The sequence below is a fragment of the Oncorhynchus masou genome, chromosome 28 (genome assembly GCF_036934945.1).
Source record: "Oncorhynchus masou masou isolate Uvic2021 chromosome 28, UVic_Omas_1.1, whole genome shotgun sequence".
NCBI classification, from domain to species: domain Eukaryota; kingdom Metazoa; phylum Chordata; class Actinopteri; order Salmoniformes; family Salmonidae; genus Oncorhynchus; species Oncorhynchus masou.
The window spans coordinates 79,935,551-79,954,721 of NC_088239.1; the positions used below are offsets into that span (position 1 = coordinate 79,935,551).

The following is a 19,171-nucleotide window of genomic DNA, read 5'->3' on the forward strand; positions in this document are numbered from 1 at the left end:
GCCAGGAGAGTTAACCCAGTTTCTTATCGCCTACACTTACCCAGATCCCTTAAGATTAATCCCACATTTCACATTTCATTGTTAAAACCTGTTGTTTTTTCTCCCCTTGTCCCGGCAGACAGACCTCCCCCTCCGCCTCGTGTCATTGGAGGCCAGCCGGCTTATACTGTCCATCGGATACTGGATTCCCGCCGGGTGCAGCGGTCCTGGCAGTATCTGGTGGACTGGGAAGGCTACGGTCCGGAGGAGCGCTCCTGGGTTCCTGCCAAAGACATCCTGGACCCTGACCTCATTCGTCAGTTCAGGGCCCTCCACCCTGAGAGAGCTGGTAGGAACGTCAGGAGCCGTTCCTAGGGGGATTCTGTCAGGATTTGGCCAGGGTTGTTCCGGGTTTTGGTCACTAGATGCCCCCATTGTGCTTTTTGACCTCATGTTTTTTCCCTTGTTCCCCATTATTATTTGCACCTGTGCCTCGTTTTCCCCCTGATTGTATTTAAACCCTTAGTTTCCCTCAGTTCTGTGCTCTGTGTTTGTATGTTAGCACCCAGCCTAGTGTTCTGTGTATTCTTGTCGATTCCAGGATGCTCTTGTGGAATTCTGTTTTGTTTTTGAGTATCTCTTGAGGCTTTTTTGTGCTATTCCTACCACCTTTTGGATTTGCCATTTTTTTGTATTGAAGGACTTCTCCTTTTTACTTTATTAAATACACCGTCTTAAGTACTGCTGTGTCTGCCTCATCTTCTGGGTTCTGCTGACTATTCGTGGCTCAGTTGGTTAAGTGACTGTTTCTCACTCCGGAGACCCAGGTTCGTAACCGGGTCCTGACAGCGATGGAGACGGACTCCCTGGCTGCAGGGGGTATCTGTCCTTGTGCCTCCCCCACCGGTGCAGGGTTCTTCTTTCTGGAGAAGAAGGTCAAAACCCTGCATCCATGCATCGACTACCGGGGCCTGAATGATATCACTGTTAAAAACAGTTACCTGCTTCCACTCATCGCCTTGGCTTTCAAACCTCTCCAGGGGGCTACCATCTTTACCAAGTTGGACATCCAGAACGCCTACCATCTGGTACGGATCCGGGAAGGGGATGAGTGAAAGACCGTCTTTAACATGGCTAGTGGGAACTACGAATACCTGGTGATGCCGTTCGGACTGACTAATGCTCCTGCTGTGTTCCAGGCCCTGGTCAATTACGTTCTCCGGGACATGTTGAACTGATTCGTATTCGTCTACTTTGATGATATCCTCGTGTTTTCCCACTCGGCTCAGGAACATGTCCTCATTGTCAGACAATTCCTCCAGCGTCTTCTGGAGAACCAGCTGTTTGTTAACGTCTTGGTGACATGGTGGCGGTATTGAGTAGCTTGGATGAATAAGGTTCCCAAACTAAATTGCCTGCTACTCTGTCCCAGATGCTAATATATGCATATTATTAGTAGTTTGGATAGAAAACACTGAAGATTCTAAAACTGTTTGAATGATGTCTGTGAGTATAACAGAACTCATATGGCAGGCGAAAACCTGAGAAAAATCCAACCAGGAAGTGGGAAATCTGAGGCTTGTAGTTTTTTTTAAACTCAGACCCTATTGTAGATACAGTGGGATATTGGTTATGTTGCACTTCCTAAGGCTTCCACTAGATGTCAACCGTTTTTTGAAACTTGTATGAGGATTCTACTATCAAGGAGGGGCTCAATAAGAGCTGTTTGAGTCAGTGGACTGGCAGAGTGCCTTGGGCTCATGACACGCGGTCATGAGAGAGTTAGCTCTTGTTCCATTGCTTTTCTACAGACAATGGAATTCTCCGGTTGGAACATCATTGAAGATTTATGTTAAAAACATCCTAAAGATTGATTCTATACTTAGTTTGGCATGTTTCTGTAATATCACTTTTTGAACTTTTCGTCCGACGTTCGGCTGGACCTGAACGCGTGTTTGGATTTGTTTACCAAATGCCCTAACAAAAGAAGCTATTTGGACATAAATGATGGACATTATCGAACAAATCAAACATTTATGGTGGTTTGCTTTTTCCGTAAAGTTTTTTTGAAATCTGACACAGCGGTTGCATTAAGGAGAAGTATATCTCTAATTCCATGTGTAACACTTGTATTTTCATCAACATTTAAGATGAGTATTTCTGTAACTTGATGTGGCTCTCTGCAAAATCAATGCATGTTTTAGAACTACTGAACGTAACGCGCCAATGTAAAATGGGATGTTTGATATAAATATGCACTTTAGCGAACAAAACATACATGTATTGTGTAACATGAAGTCCTCTGAGTGTCATCTGATGAAGATCATCAAAGGTTAGTGATGAATTTTTATCTCTATTTGTGCTTTTTGTGACTCCTCTCTTTGGCTGGAAAAATGGCTGGATTTTTCTGTGACTTGGTGATAAACTAACATAATTGTTTGTGGTGCTTTCGCTGTAAAGTCCTCATTGTCTGTTAATATACTGTATTTAACAGATGCTCTTATACAGAGCAATTAGAGTTTAGTGCCTTGCTCAAGGGCACCTCAACAGTTGTTTTACCAAGTCGGCTCAGGGATTCGAACCAGCGACCTTTCAATTACTGGCCCAACACTCATAACCGCTAGACTACCTGCCATTATGTGTACATATATTTCTATTCCGGTCTCTGACATTGCTCATTCTGATATGTCAGAATGTATGATTTTTCTGGATTATGTGTGTATTGTTTTTACAATATTTTGTATTGCTAGGTATTACTGCACTGTTGGAGCTAGAAACACAAGCATTTCACTGAACCTGCGATAACATTTGCAAATCGGTGTATGCTACCAATAAAAGTTTGTTTTATTTGATCTATTGGGCATAATGATGATATTGAAAAATACAGTACCTTAAATCTAACCTACTGGGCATAATGATGATACTCAATATGCAATTTTTAAACAGTGAATGAAGCCTTTGTCTTAAAAAATACCCACTATGCATTTAATACTGTATCTACTGTATCTAAATCACCTGCAAAAAAGTCTGCCTAACAAAAGGTTAAATGGGAAAACTCTCAGTTTCACAACCACTCCTTTTTGCAGAAGCTATTGGCACATATCTATTGTGTAAATAGTGCGATATCAATGTCTCTTTCGTCCTGAGCCTTTATAAGGAAAGCTGAAGTAGACTTGCTCACACTTTTAGAGACACAAGCCTTCTTTTCATCCAAACCATTAGACCTAGCTGTCTGTCTGTTCAGAATGAGAGCTGTTGTTGTTCTCCTGCTTGTGGCTGTGGCCAGTGCTAAGGTGTATGACAGATGTGAGCTGGCCAGAGCGCTGAAGGCATCCGGAATGGATGGCTACGCTGGAAACAGCCTGCCCAACTGTGAGTGATAATATACTTGATCGTGGTCTTTGAGGATGTGTGTGTGTGTGTGCATATGGTTGTATGTTTCTGAGCTCCAAAAATATCTTACCATAGCTAACCTTAGATTGAGGATAATCCACCGCGTGACTATATGTCCTCTAAGGGGTCTGCCTGTCTAAATGGGAGTCGAGCTACAATACCCAGGCCACCAACCGCAACACCGACGGCTCCACCGACTATGGCATCTTCCAGATCAACAGCCGCTACTGGTGTGATGACGGACGTACCCCGGGGGCTAAGAACGTCTGTGGTATTCGCTGCAACCGTGAGTAGCCTGCCTACCTAATGGCATCGCGCACATAGAGCATTACTTTTGACAAGAAATGTGCCGGGTTGAGGGCTATTGGCCGTGTACCCCTTGACTTATTCCACTTATTTTGTTGTGTTACAGCCTGAATTTAAATGGATTAAATAGAGATTTAGTGTCACTGGCCTACACACACAATACCCCATAATGTCAAAGTGTAGTTATGTTTTAAGACATTTTTACAAATTCTGGAGTGCAAATGTGCTTAACAAGTCACATACGTTGTGTGCAATAATAGTGTTTAACATGATTTTTGAATAACTACCCCATCTCTGTACCCCCACACATACAATTATCTGTAAGGTCCTTCAGTTGACCAGCGAATTTCAAACACAGATTCAACCCCAAACACCAGGAAGATTTTCCAATGCCTCGCAAAGAAGGATATCTATTGGTAGATGGTTAAAAAATGTAAAAAAGCAGACATGGATTATCCCTTTGAACATGGGGAAGTTATTAATTATACGTTGGATTGTGTATCAATACACCCATTCACTACAAAGATACAGGTGTCCTTCCTAACTCAGTTGCCAGAGAGGAAGGAAATCGCTCAGTGAGTCCAATGGTGACTTCAATAAGTTACTGGCTGTGAAAACTGAGGATGAATCAACAACATAGTTGCTCCACAATCCTAACCTAAATGACAGAATGAAAAGAAGGAAGTCTGTACAGAATACAAATATTCTAAAACATGCATCCTGTTTGCAATAAGGCACTAAAGTAATACTACAATGTGGAAAATAATTCACTTTATTCCCTGAATACAAAGCGTTATGTTTGGGGGAAATCCAACACAACACATCACTGAGTACCACTCTTCAGATTTTCAAGCATGCTGATGGCAGCATCATGTTATGGGTATGCTTGTCATTGGCAAGGACTAGGGATTTTTTAAAGATAAAAAGAAACGGAATAGAGCTAAGCACAGGAAAAAGCCTGAAGGAAAATACTAATCACATCCCTGATTACTTCCCCTTTATTTAGCCTCTGTGTTCATCAGTCCTTAGGTGTTATTGATTGTCTCTCACGTTCAGTATGCTTCCCATGTTTGTTCTTTTGTATCTGTTCCGTATTAAACTCACCTTCTGCACCTGCTTTCCAACTCCCAGCGTATACGTAACACTGGGAGACAAATATACCTTTCAGCAGGACAATAACCTAAAACACAAGGCCAAATATACACCGGAGTTGCTTACCAAGAAGACTCATTTTCCTGAGTGACATGGTTACAGTTTTGACTTAAATCACACAACAAAATGTATGTCTTAAATCACACAACAAAAAACACAACAAAATGTGTAAAAGGTCAAGGGGGTATTAATACTTTCTGAAGGCACTATAATGTTGATCTTACATAATTCTGATGTTACATTTGAATACAGTCAAAATGAGAATAAACAGACACTGGGGCTCCAGGTAGGCCTACTTCTCTATCCTAAACCCCGACCAACGTACCTGTATTGTTTCATTGTACAGTAATCTGCTGTTGTTGTTGTTCTAAGCTTTTGGTTCTTCCTGTTTCCCGTACGGTACTATGACTAAAGGTTTCCCTTCCTCTTACTTCTGACAGAGCTGCTAACTGATGACCTCACGGTGGCGATCCGTTGTGCCAAGCGTGTGGTGATGGACCCGAACGGAATCGGGGCATGGTGAGATGGCAGGTTTCTCTGAAAGTACTATGTTACAAAAACATTTAAGTTACAAAATAATTAGCCATACTTGATGTTACCTGTAGCCCAATATCACTCTACAAGGCTATGTATAAATGGGATAACCTGTAACAAATTAGCTCTCACCTTTTATAAGAATTTAAATGGTAAGAACTGCCTGTACATGGTAATTATCTAACTTAAATACTCCCTTAAAATGACCCTGAATTAATGCCTACGTAATGTAAACCGTTTCCAAGTCTTCTATCATCCTTCAATTCCACATAATGTTCCGTTGTCTTATATCTGATATGTATTGTCGATATATCAAATACCAAACATGATGGTGTGTGTACATTTCAGGGTGGCTTGGCGCCTTCACTGTCAGAATCAGGACCTGAGGTCCTACGTGGCTGGCTGCGGGGTCTAAGACCATACTGGAGCAGCTCAACACTTCTCAAACCATTCTGAAGCAGACTTAACTCATAGGATGGATCCACTCTGTACTATCCATCAGCTTCTGCAGCTTTAACTAGTAAACTTTCACATATTGATACATTTTAGATTTAAGCAATAAAGGCCTAGGGGGTGTGTTATATGGCCAATATACCACGGCTAAAGGCTGTTCTTATGCACGACGCAACACTGAGTGTCTGGATACAGCCCTTAGTCATGGTATATTGGCCATATACCACAAACCCCCGAGGTGCCTTATTGCTGTTATAAACTGGTTACCAATGTAATTAGAGCAGTAAAAATAAATGTTTTGTCATACCAGTGGTATACCACGGCTTTCAGCCAATCACCATTCAGGGGTCGAACCACCCAGTTTATAATACAGAGTAAATCACTAATAATCAGTTTTTTTTGTATCAAATGTATTATCAAATATAATGTATAATATTACTTCATGTCAAATCAGTAAACAGCTCAACATGCTTACCCATAAAAATAAAACAAGTTCATGTTTTATTTGTTGTTGGTGTTGTGTAGCAATGATAGATGATAGAATTGTCTTATTATAGTCAAACTGTCATGTAATTTATTATGTATTTATTATTCAGCCAACATCATCATCTCTGAAATGGTGCAGTGCTGTATCACTAAGGAAGCTAACAGTATCAAAACATACAACAAGCCCATAGCAACAATTCAAAATCCTCCAGACAACTCCATCCATATATCATATGTTTACAAATGCGTATAAAATGCATAATGCCAGAAACTCATTCAATTACCAAATACTTGCAGACTGTTCAGTGAGAATCTGGAGAAATTGTTGAAAAAGCATAGCAGCAGATGAATTCTACAATTCAATTACTTCAAAATGTGAATGAATCTGTGAAAAACATTCTATTTTCTTTTCCAACATACTCTACAATACTCCAAGGTCTACTTAAAGTAACAAATATTTTCCCCCCAATTTTTTTTAAATAAAGACTATGGACATCTTCCAAGTACACTGTTAGTTAAAGAGTAGTTTTCCCAAAGTGCCGGTAATCATTTTTCTGAAGTGAACATACTGTAAATGCCTTGAACAGCTGGTCGTCCAACAAGGGTAAGACTGGTCGCCGATCTGTGTGTTTGTCGTCTTGCATGATAATGTAAACAGACTGACACTCAGGGTAGAGTAAAGCGACCTGAAGTTAAACTGCATTGAAATACTTAAATTCCCATTCCATTTTCAGCTTTACATGGAATCCTTCAAGGGAATGTCAAACATAACCAATATTAAAGGGATAGGTCACTCCAAAACTATTTTAGTATTTTGATCATAAGTTCATTGTTAATACAATCCCCCCAAAATCCCATTGTGCATGTCAGTAGTCAAGTTTTCAGTACAGAGTAAAAACTGTGATGATGATGATATGTTTTGCATCATAACAAGTTTTTGAGTAAAGTGATCCTTTAACATGCTTTTGGTTAAACCAAACCAGAAGCTATAACAGTAAAGGTTGGTTGCTATGCGAGGAGTATCCATCGAGCTCACATTCTGGTCTCCTCTGGTGGTCGATTCATGTAGTCCTGAACGGCCTGATGGTATGGTAGCCATTTTTTTGCGGATGCTTTTATAGACAAGATCCATCTGTGAACATGAACTTCAGAATTGATTAGTTATTGCAAAGGTATTTCCAAGCATATAGTATTATGTCATGTTAAAAAGCTGTGCCTTTATTCCTTCCTAAATCAACAATCAATGAGAGTCTACTTTGTGTAAAATGTGTCAAAAGTTTAATTGTCACATGCACAGGATACAACCCACTGGGCAACAACGGGTTAAATCAACATTGTTTCCAAGCATCTTCAACAACAAAAAGCGTTGAATCAAAGTGGAAAATTGTTTGGATTTGCAAAAAGTCCTCGACGGAAGTACGTTTTCTCTTTTCTTCAACCAACTTTTAACCCAATGACATGGTGAGCTTTTTTTGTTGATTTCACGTTGAATTCACATTAGTTGACAAATCAACCAAATGTAAATCAAAACTGGACATTGAAACGTTGTCTGTGCCCAGTGGGAACAGGTGTAAACAGTACAGTGAAATGCTTACTTAAAATGTGCCAACATGTGTAAAATGTGTGAACATCTCACCGTTTGTTTTCCATGGGGTTTTCAGCACAGAGATAGAAGGTTTTGAACTCTTCCGAAGGGGGTTTCAGTTCAATGGTGGATTTCTTGGATCCCAAGGACTGTTCCCTCACAGTGTACCCATGTAAGTAGATCCCCCCTGGAGGGAGTCATATATTTATTACAGTATTTAGCAGAGGAGGCTTCTAGAGGCAGTCAGATACTGTATATTACAGTATTTAGCAGAGGAGGCTTCTAGAGGCAGTCAGATACTGTATATTACATTATTTAGCAGAGGAGGCTTCTAGAGGCAGTCAGATACTGTATATTACAGTATTTAGCAGAGGAGGCTTCTAGAGGCAGTCAGATACTGTATATTACAGTATTTAGCAGAGGAGGCTTCTAGAGGCAGTCAGATACTGTATATTACATTATTTAGCAGAGGAGGCTTCTAGAGGCAGTCAGATACTGTATATTACAGTATTTAGCAGAGGAGGCTTCTAGAGGCAGTCAGATACTGTATATTACATTATTTAGCAGAGGAGGCTTCTAGAGGCAGTCAGATACTGTATATTACAGTATTTAGCAGAGGAGGCTTCTAGAGGCAGTCAGATACTGTATATTACAGTATTTAGCAGAGGAGGCTTCTAGAGGCAGTCAGATACTGTATATTACAGTATTTAGCAGAGGAGGCTTCTAGAGGCAGTCAGATACTGTATATTACAGTATTTAGCAGAGGAGGCTTCTAGAGGCAGTCAGATACTGTATATTACATTATTTAGCAGAGGAGGCTTCTAGAGGCAGTCAGATACTGTATATTACAGTATTTAGCAGAGGAGGCTTCTAGAGGCAGTCAGATACTGTATATTACATTATTTAGCAGAGGAGGCTTCTAGAGGCAGTCAGATACTGTATATTACATTATTTAGCAGAGGAGGCTTCTAGAGGCAGTCAGATACTGTATATTACAGTATTTAGCAGAGGAGGCTTCTAGAGGCAGTCAGATACTGTATATTACAGTATTTAGCAGAGGAGGCTTCTAGAGGCAGTCAGATACTGTATATTACAGTATTTAGCAGAGGAGGCTTCTAGAGGCAGTCAGATACTGTATATTACAGTATTTAGCAGAGGAGGCTTCTAGAGGCAGTCAGATACTGTATATTACATTATTTAGCAGAGGAGGCTTCTAGAGGCAGTCAGATACTGTATATTACAGTATTTAGCAGAGGAGGCTTCTAGAGGCAGTCAGATACTGTATATTACAGTATTTAGCAGAGGAGGCTTCTAGAGGCAGTCAGATACTGTATATTACAGTATTTAGCAGAGGAGGCTTCTAGAGGCAGTCAGATACTGTATATTACAGTATTTAGCAGAGGAGGCTTCTAGAGGCAGTCAGATACTGTATATTACAGTATTTAGCAGAGGAGGCTTCTAGAGGCAGTCAGATACTGTATATTACAGTATTTAGCAGAGGAGGCTTCTAGAGGCAGTCAGATACTGTATATTACAGTATTTAGCAGAGGAGGCTTCTAGAGGCAGTCAGATACTGTATATTACAGTATTTAGCAGAGGAGGCTATCAGATACTGTATATTACATTATTTAGCAGAGGAGGCTTCTAGAGGCAGTCAGATACTGTATATTACAGTATTTAGCAGAGGAGGCTTCTAGAGGCAGTCAGATACTGTATATTACAGTATTTAGCAGAGGAGGCTTCTAGAGGCAGTCAGATACTGTATATTACAGTATTTAGCAGAGGAGGCTTCTAGAGGCAGTCAGATACTGTATATTACAGTATTTAGCAGAGGAGGCTTCTAGAGGCAGTCAGATACTGTATATTACAGTATTTAGCAGAGGAGGCTTCTAGAGGCAGTCAGATACTGTATATTACAGTATTTAGCAGAGGAGGCTTCTAGAGGCAGTCAGATACTGTATATTACAGCAGTCAGATACTGTATATTACAGTATTTAGCAGAGGAGGCTTCTAGAGGCAGTCAGATACTGTATATTACAGTATTTAGCAGAGGAGGCTTCTAGAGGCAGTCAGATACTGTATATTACAGTATTTAGCAGAGGAGAGGCAGTCAGATACTGTATATTACAGTATTTAGCAGGCAGTCAGATACTGTATATTACAGTATTTAGCAGAGGAGGCTTCTAGAGGCAGTCAGATACTGTATATTACAGTATTTAGCAGAGGAGGCTTCTAGAGGCAGTCAGATACTGTATATTACAGTATTTAGCAGAGGAGGCTTCTAGAGGCAGTCAGATACTGTATATTACAGTATTTAGCAGAGGAGGCTTCTAGAGGCAGTCAGATACTGTATATTACAGTATTTAGCAGAGGAGGCTTCTAGAGGCAGTCAGATACTGTATATTACAGTATTTAGCAGAGGAGGCTTCTAGAGGCAGTCAGATACTGTATATTACATTATTTAGCAGAGGAGGCTTCTAGAGGCAGTCAGATACTGTATATTACAGTATTTAGCAGAGGAGGCTTCTAGAGGCAGTCAGATACTGTATATTACAGTATTTAGCAGAGGAGGCTTCTAGAGGCAGTCAGATACTGTATATTACAGTATTTAGCAGAGGAGGCTTCTAGAGGCAGTCAGATACTGTATATTACAGTATTTAGCAGAGGAGGCTTCTAGAGGCAGTCAGATACTGTATATTACAGTATTTAGCAGAGGAGGCTTCTAGAGGCAGTCAGATACTGTATATTACATATTTAGCAGAGGAGGCTTCTAGAGGCAGTCAGATACTGTATATTACATTATTTAGCAGAGGAGGCTTCAGTCATACTGTATATTACAGTATTTAGCAGAGGAGGCTTCTAGAGGCAGTCAGATACTGTATATTACATTATTTAGCAGAGGAGGCTCAGTCAGATACTGTATATTACAGTATTTAGCAGAGGAGGCTTCTAGAGGCAGTCAGATACTGTATATTACAGTATTTAGCAGAGGAGGCTTCTAGAGGCAGTCAGATACTGTATATTACAGTATTTAGCAGAGGAGGCTTCTAGAGGCTGTATATTACAGTATTTAGCAGAGGAGGCTTCTAGAGGCAGTCAGATACTGTATATTACAGTATTTAGCAGAGGAGGCTTCTAGAGGCAGTCAGATACTGTATATTACAGTATTTAGCAGAGGAGGCTTCTAGAGGCAGTCAGATACTGTATATTACAGTATTTAGCAGAGGAGGCTTCTAGAGGCAGTCAGATACTGTATATTACAGTATTTAGCAGAGGAGGCTTCTAGAGGCAGTCAGATACTGTATATTACAGTATTTAGCAGAGGAGGCTTCTAGTCAGATACTGTATATTACAGTATTTAGCAGAGGAGGCTTCTAGAGGCAGTCAGATACTGTATATTACAGTATTTAGCAGAGGAGGCTTCTAGAGGCAGTCAGATACTGTATATTACATTATTTAGCAGAGGAGGCTTCTAGAGGCAGTCAGATACTGTATATTACAGTATTTAGCAGAGGAGGCTTCTAGAGGCAGTCAGATACTGTATATTACAGTATTTAGCAGAGGAGGCTTCTAGAGGCAGTCAGATACTGTATATTACAGTATTTAGCAGAGGAGGCTTCTAGAGGCAGTCAGATACTGTATATTACAGTATTTAGCAGAGGAGGCTTCTAGAGGCAGTCAGATACTGTATATTACAGTATTTAGCAGAGGAGGCTTCTAGAGGCAGTCAGATACTGTATATTACAGTATTTAGCAGAGGAGGCTTCTAGGGCAGTCAGATACTGTATATTACAGTATTTAGCAGAGGAGGCTTCTAGTCAGATACTGTATATTACAGTATTTAGCAGAGGAGGCTTCTATTTAGAGGCAGTCAGATACTGTATATTACATTATTTAGCAGAGGAGGCTTCTAGAGGCAGTCAGATACTGTATATTACAGTATTTAGCAGAGGAGGCTTCAGATACTGTATATTACATTATTTAGCAGAGGAGGCTTCTAGAGGCAGTCAGATACTGTATATTACAGTATTTAGCAGAGGAGGCTTCTATTACTGTATATTACAGTATTTAGCAGAGGAGGCTTCTAGAGGCAGTCAGATACTGTATATTACAGTATTTAGCAGAGGAGGCTTCTAGTCAGATACTGTATATTATTTAGCAGTATTTATTTAGCAGAGGAGGCTTCTAGAGGCAGTCAGATACTGTATATTACAGTATTTAGCAGAGGAGGCTTCTAGAGGCAGTCAGATACTGTATATTACAGTATTTAGCAGAGGAGGCTTCTAGAGGCAGTCAGATACTGTATATTACATTATTTAGCAGAGGAGGCTTCTAGAGGCAGTCAGATACTGTATATTACAGTATTTAGCAGAGGAGGCTTCTAGAGGCAGTCAGATACTGTATATTACAGTATTTAGCAGAGGAGGCTTCATTATCAGATACTGTATATTACAGTATTTAGCAGAGGAGGCTTCTAGAGGCAGTCAGATACTGTATATTACAGTATTTAGCAGAGGAGGCTTCTAGAGGCAGTCAGATACTGTATATTACAGTATTTAGCAGAGGAGGCTTCTAGAGGCAGTCAGATACTGTATATTACAGTATTTAGCAGAGGAGGCTTCTAGAGGCAGTCAGATACTGTATATTACAGTATTTAGCAGAGGAGGCTTCTAGAGGCAGTCAGATACTGTATATTACAGTATTTAGCAGAGGAGGCTTCTAGAGGCAGTTACTATATTACATTATTTAGCAGAGGAGGCTTCTAGAGGCAGTCAGATACTGTATATTACAGTATTTAGCAGAGGAGGCTTCTAGAGGCAGTCAGATACTGTATATTACAGTATTTAGCAGAGGAGGCTTCTAGAGGCAGTCAGATACTGTATATTACAGTATTTAGCAGAGGAGGCTTCTAGAGGCAGTCAGATACTGTATATTACAGTATTTAGCAGAGGAGGCTTCTAGAGGCAGTCAGATACTGTATATTACAGTATTTAGCAGAGGAGGCTTCTATTTAGCAGAGGAGGCAGTCAGATACTGTATATTACAGTATTTAGCAGAGGAGGCTTCTAGAGGCAGTCAGATACTGTATATTACAGTATTTAGCAGAGGAGGCTTCTAGAGGCAGTCAGATACTGTATATTACAGTATTTAGCAGAGGAGGCTTCTAGAGGCAGTCAGATACTGTATATTACAGTATTTAGCAGAGGAGGCTTCTAGAGGCAGTCAGATACTGTATATTACAGTATTTAGCAGAGGAGGCTTCTAGAGAGGAGGCTTCTAGAGGCAGTCAGATACTGTATATTACAGTATTTAGCAGAGGAGGCTTCTAGAGGCAGTCAGATACTGTATATTACAGTATTTAGCAGAGGAGGCTTCTAGAGGCAGTCAGATACTGTATATTACAGTATTTAGCAGAGGAGGCTTCTAGAGGCAGTCAGATACTGTATATTACAGTATTTAGCAGAGGAGGCTTCTAGAGGCAGTCAGATACTGTATATTACAGTATTTAGCAGAGGAGGCTTCTAGAGGCAGTCAGATACTGTATATTACAGTATTTAGCAGAGGAGGCTTCTAGAGGCAGTCAGATACTGTATATTACAGTATTTAGCAGAGGAGGCTTCTAGAGGCAGTCAGATACTGTATATTACAGTATTTAGCAGAGGAGGCTTCTAGAGGCAGTCAGATACTGTATATTACAGTATTTAGCAGAGGAGGCTTCTAGAGGCAGTCAGATACTGTATATTACATTATTTAGCAGAGGAGGCTTCTAGAGGCAGTCAGATACTGTATATTACAGTATTTAGCAGAGGAGGCTTCTAGAGGCAGTCAGATACTGTATATTACAGTATTTAGCAGAGGAGGCTTCTCCAAGGAGTGCAAATAATGTCATGTAATGGGTTAAAAAACAAAACCTCGCTAATAAGTTATTGACAACAAAAAAAGACCACACTAATTATAATCGTGGCGTGCCATCACAACATACCCAGAGCGTGGATCAAGGTGAGGCATGCCATCACAACATACCCAGAGCGTGGATCAAGGTGAGGCATGCCATCACAACATACCCAGAGCGTGGATCAAGGTGAGGCATGCCATCACAACATACCCAGAGCGTGGATCAAGGTGAGGCATGCCATCACAACATACCCAGAGCGTGGATCAAGGTGAGGCATGCCATCACAACATACCCAGAGCGTGCGTTGAGCGGATGCCTGCGTAGAAGTAGAGGCAGCCGTCCTTCAGTGTACAGTAGTGCTGCACCCACGTGTCCTTGTTATTCCTGTCTATCTGGTGAAGCAGGCCCAGACACTCTGGGTTCTTCACGGCCAGTGGGGGGAGGCTGGCGTTGTGGCGAGTCACATCCACCCACACGTGATTCTGCCACATGAGAGGTCAGGGCAGGGATTAGTTCTATAGGCTATAGTCTCAGCATGGACAACAACATGCCTCATTTATTTGAATCATTCCCCCCAAAACCACCTTTGATTATATCCTCCACAGTTAAAAATATGCATGATGGAATGTAATAGTGTATTGTAGCGAGACAGAATTTCAAGAAAGATTGTATATTTTATTTTAGATTAGCTTGTAAGAATAACTGGATATAAATTCTACATGTTTTCATTGTTTGACAACAATCCTTACTTGTGTTACAGGATGAACAGCACGGTCCATGGCATCCAACCACCTAAATTAATGAAAAACAGCAGGTGAGCAATATCACAGATAATTATTTCAAATAAATAACTTGTTATTGGCGTCGTATGCACACTTTAGTGCTCTGCTAATCCTGGTTTCTAAACTTCTAAAATGTCTCAAATCTCATTTCAGTTTGTGACTATAAGCAATGTATAGCTTAGCCATAGAGAATCATGGTACCATCTAAACTACTGTGAAAAATATTTTAAATAACCCCAAATATTGTATTTTTAGCTGTTGTACCTGATGTAAAAAATAAACCAAAAAAAAGGAAGGGAGAAGAAGCGTAGAAATATGGCACAATAGAATAGATCTAGCACCTTATCATACTTTATTTTAATGAGAATGAATGATAGATCTATAACGTGTATTTCTATCTGAAATTAGTCTGGTCATACACAAAACTACATAAAAACACAATAAACACTATGCAAGGACTACTACTCTATCGATACCTTTTCATCTCCAGGTTGGATGTTGCGGAGAAGTAGTACACTCGGTTGGCAGACAGGGGGCAGCACTTGAACACAAAGGGTTTCCCCAGGGAGGGGTCCCCTCCAACATCTGCTCCCTCTAGCTTAAAAGATGACAGAGCTCGCTTCCTTCCCTCATCCTGCAACAGAAATACACTGGCTGTCAGTGGAGATTGTAAGTGAATAGTTGGTGTCTTGACTGTTAGAGTGGTGTTTTGAGGATGACTGTTAGAGTGAAGGAGTGGTGTCTTGAGGATGACTATTAAAGTGAAGGAGTGGTGTCTTGAGGATGACTATTAAAGTGAAGGAGTGGTGTCTTGAGGATGACTGTTAGAGTGAAGGAGTGGTGTCTTGAGGATGACTGTTAGAGTGAAGGAGTGGTGTCTTGAGGATGACTGTTAGAGTGAAGGAGTGGTGTTTTGAGGATGACTGTTAGAGTGAAGGAGTGGTGTCTTGAGGATGACTATTAAAGTGAAGGAGTGGTGTCTTGAGGATGACTATTAAAGTGAAGGAGTGGTGTCTGTGACTAGAGTGAAGGAGTGGTGTCTTGAGGATGACTGTTAGAGTGAAGGAGTGGTGTCTTGAGGATGACTGTTAGAGTGAAGGAGTGGTGTCTTGAGGATGACTAATAGTGAAGGAGTAGGATGACTGTTAGAGTGAAGGAGTGGTGTCTTGAGGATGACTGTTAGAGTGAAGGAGTGGTGTCTTGAGGATGACTATTGCAGAAATCACTGAAGTTGGAGACTTTTATCTCCCTCACCAACTTCAAACATCTGCTATCTGAGCAGCTAACCGATCGCTGCAGCTGTACATAGTCTTATCGGTAAATAGCCCACCCAATTATACCTACCTCATCTCCATACTGTTTTTATTTATTTACTTTTCTGCTCTTTTGCACATCAATATCTCTACCTGTACATGACCATCTGATCATTTATCACTCCAGTGTTAATCTGGAAAATTGTAATTATGTCCTCCTCATGCCTTTTGCACACAATGTATATAGACCCTTTTTTTCCTACTGTGTTATTGACTTGTTTATTGTTTACTCAATGTGTAACTCTGTGTTGTCTGTTCACACTGCTATGCTTTATCTTGGCCAGGACGCAGTTGCAAATCAGAACTTGTTCTCAACTAGCCTACCTGGTTAAATAAAGGTGAAATAAAAAAAATAAAAAATAAAAAAAGGTGAAGAAGTGGTGTCTTGAGGATGACTGTTAGAGTGAAGGAGTGGTGTCTTGAGGATGACTGTTAAAGTGAAGGAGTGGTGTCTTGAGGATGACTATTAAAGTGAAGGAGTGGTGTCTTGAGGATGACTATTAAAGTGAAGGAGTGGTGTCTTGAGGATGACTGTTAAAGTGAAGGAGTGGTGTCTTGAGGATGACTGTTAGAGTGAAGGAGTGGTGTCTTGAGGATGACTGTTAGAGTGAAGGAGTGGTGTCTTGAGGATGACTGTTAGAGTGAAGGAGTGGTGTCTTGAGGATGACTGTTAGAGTGAAGGAGTGGTGTCTTGAGGATGACTGTTATTGAGTGAAGGAGTGGTGTCTTGAGGATGGCTAATTGAGTGAAGGAGTGGTGTCTTGAGGATGGCTAATTGAGTGAAGGAGTGATGTCTTGTTGTGGACCATATCCCCGTGCATCCCGCAAAGGCGGAGGTGTTGCTAACATTTACAATAGCACATTTCGATTTACAAAAAAAAAATGAAGTTTTCATCTTTTGAGCTTCTAGTCATGAAATCTATGCAGCCTACTCAATCACTTTTTATAGCTACTGTTTACAGGCCTCCTGGGCCATATACAACGTTCCTCATTGAGTTCCCTGAATTCCTATCGGACCTTGTAGTCATAGCAGATAATTTTCTAATTTTTGGTGACTTTAATATTCACATGGAAAAGTCCACAGACCCACTCCAAAAGGCTTTCGGAGCCATCATCGACTCAGTGGGTTTTGTCCAACATATCTCTGGACCTACTCACTGTCACAGTCATACTCTGGACCTAGTTTTGTCCCATGGAATAAATGTTGTAGATCTTAATGTTTTTCTTCATAATCCTGGACTATCGGACCACCATTTTATTATGTTTGCAATTGCAACAAATAATCTGCTCAGACCCCAACCAAGGAGCATCAAAAGTCGTGCTATAAATTCACAGACAACACAAAGATTCCTTGATGCCCTTCCAGACTCCCTCTGTCTACCCAAGGACGTCAGAGGACAAAAATCCGTTAACCACCTAACTCAGGAACTCAATTTAACCTTGTGCAATACCCTAGATGCAGTTGCACACCTAAAAACTAAAAACATTTCTCACAAGAAACTAGCTCCCTGGTATACAGAAAATACCCGAGCACTGAAGCATCCAGAAAATTGGAACGGAAATGGCGCCACACCAAACTGGAAGTCTTCCGACTAGCTTGGAAAGACAGTACCGTGCAGTACCGAAGAGCCCTTACTGCTGCTCGATCATCTTATTTTTCCAACTTAATTGAGGAAAATAAGAACAGTCAGAAATTGTATTTTTATACTGTCGCAAAGCTAACTAAAAAGCAGCATTCCCCAAGAGAGGATGGCTTTCACTTCAGCAGTAATAAATTCATGAACCACTTTGGGGAAAAGATCATGATTATTAGAAAGCAAATTACGGACTCCTCTTTAAATCTGCATATTCCTTCAAAGCTCAGTTGTCCTGAGTCTGCACAACTCTGCCAGGACCAAGGATCAAGAGAGTCACTCAAGTGTTTAAGTACTACATCTCTTGACACAATGATGAAAATAATCATGGCCTCTAAACCTTCAAGCTGCATACTGGACCCTATTCCAACTAAACTACTGAAAGAGCTGCTTCCTGTGCTTGGCCCTCCTATGTTGAACATAATAAACGGCTCTCTATCCACCGGATGTGTACCAAACTCACTAAAAGTGGCAGTAATAAAGCCTCTCTTGAAAAACCAAACCTTGACCCAGAAAATATAAAAAACTATCGGCCTATATCGAATCGAATTTTTAGAAAATGCTGTTGCGCAGCAACGCACTGCCTTCCTGAAGACAAATATTGTATACGAAATGCTTTAGTCTGGTTTTAGACCTCATCTGTAACGGTTTTCTTTACTTGAAGGAGAGGCGGACCAAAACTCAGCGTGGTGGTTATTCATGTTTTAATTTATAAAGACACTATACATGAATAAACTAACAAAACAAGAAATGTGAAAAAAACAGCCCTATCTGGTGCAAACACAGAGACAGGAACAATCACCCACAAACACACAGTGAAACCCAGGCTACCTAAGTATGATTCTCAATCAGAGACAACTAATGACACCTGCCTCTGATTGAGAACCATACTAGGCCGAAACATAGAAATACCCAAATCATAGAAAAACAAACAGACTGCCCACCCCAACTCACGCCCTGACCATACTAAATAATGACAAAACAAAGGAGATAAAGGTCAGAACGTGACACCATCATAGTGCTGAGACTGCACTTGTGAAGGTGGTAAATTAACTTTTAATGGCATCAGACCGAGGCTCTGCATCTGTCCTCGTGCTCCTAGACCTTAGTGCTGCTTTTGATACCATCGATCACCACATTCTTTTGGAGAGATTGGAAACCCAAATTGGTCTACACGCACAAGTTCTGGCCTGGTTTAGATCTTATCTGTCGGGAAGATATCAGTTTGTCTCTGTGAATGGTTTGTCCTCTGACAAATCAACTGTAAATTTCAGTGTTCCTCAAGGTTCCGTTCCAGGACCACTATTGTTTTCACTATATATTTTACCTCTTGGGGATGTCATTTGAAAACATAATGTTAACTTTCACTGCTATGCGGACGACACACAGCTGTACATTTCAATGAAACATGGTGAAGCCCCAAAATTGCCCTCGCTTGAAGCCTGTGTTTCAGACATAAGGAAGTGGATGGCTGCAAACGTTCTACATTTAAACTCGGACAAAACAGAGACGCTTGTTCTAGGTCCCGAGAAACAAAGAGATCTTCTGTTGAATCTGATCAACTTAATGGTTGTACAGTCGTCTCAAATAAAACTGTGAAGGACCTCGACGCTACTTTGGACCGTGATCTCTCTTTTGACGAACATATCAAGACTGTT

The 19,171-nt window shown here is 40.7% G+C and overlaps 1 protein-coding gene across 1 annotated transcript; it reads left to right on the forward strand.

Annotated features, from left to right (window-relative positions):
- The first annotated feature begins 3,122 nt into the window (after positions 1–3,122).
- LOC135518383 (lysozyme C II) lies at positions 3,123–6,321 on the forward strand. The gene is made up of 4 exons (XM_064943546.1): positions 3,123–3,351; positions 3,497–3,658; positions 5,271–5,349; positions 5,713–6,321. The coding sequence occupies exons 1-4, from the start codon at positions 3,225–3,227 to the stop codon at positions 5,777–5,779; spliced, it is 435 nt and encodes a 144-aa protein (XP_064799618.1). The 5' UTR covers positions 3,123–3,224; the 3' UTR covers positions 5,780–6,321.
- The last annotated feature ends 12,850 nt before the right edge of the window (positions 6,322–19,171 follow it).

Coding starts and splice junctions, on each gene's coding strand:
- LOC135518383 (XM_064943546.1), top strand. CDS start 3,225: ATGAGAGCTGTTGTTGTTCTCCTGCTTGTGGCTGTGGCCAGTGCTAAG. Junction 3,659..5,270: donor CTGTGGTATTCGCTGCAACC/GTGAGTAGCCTG, acceptor TACTTCTGACAG/AGCTGCTAACTGATGACCTC. Junction 5,350..5,712: donor CCGAACGGAATCGGGGCATG/GTGAGATGGCAG, acceptor TGTACATTTCAG/GGTGGCTTGGCGCCTTCACT.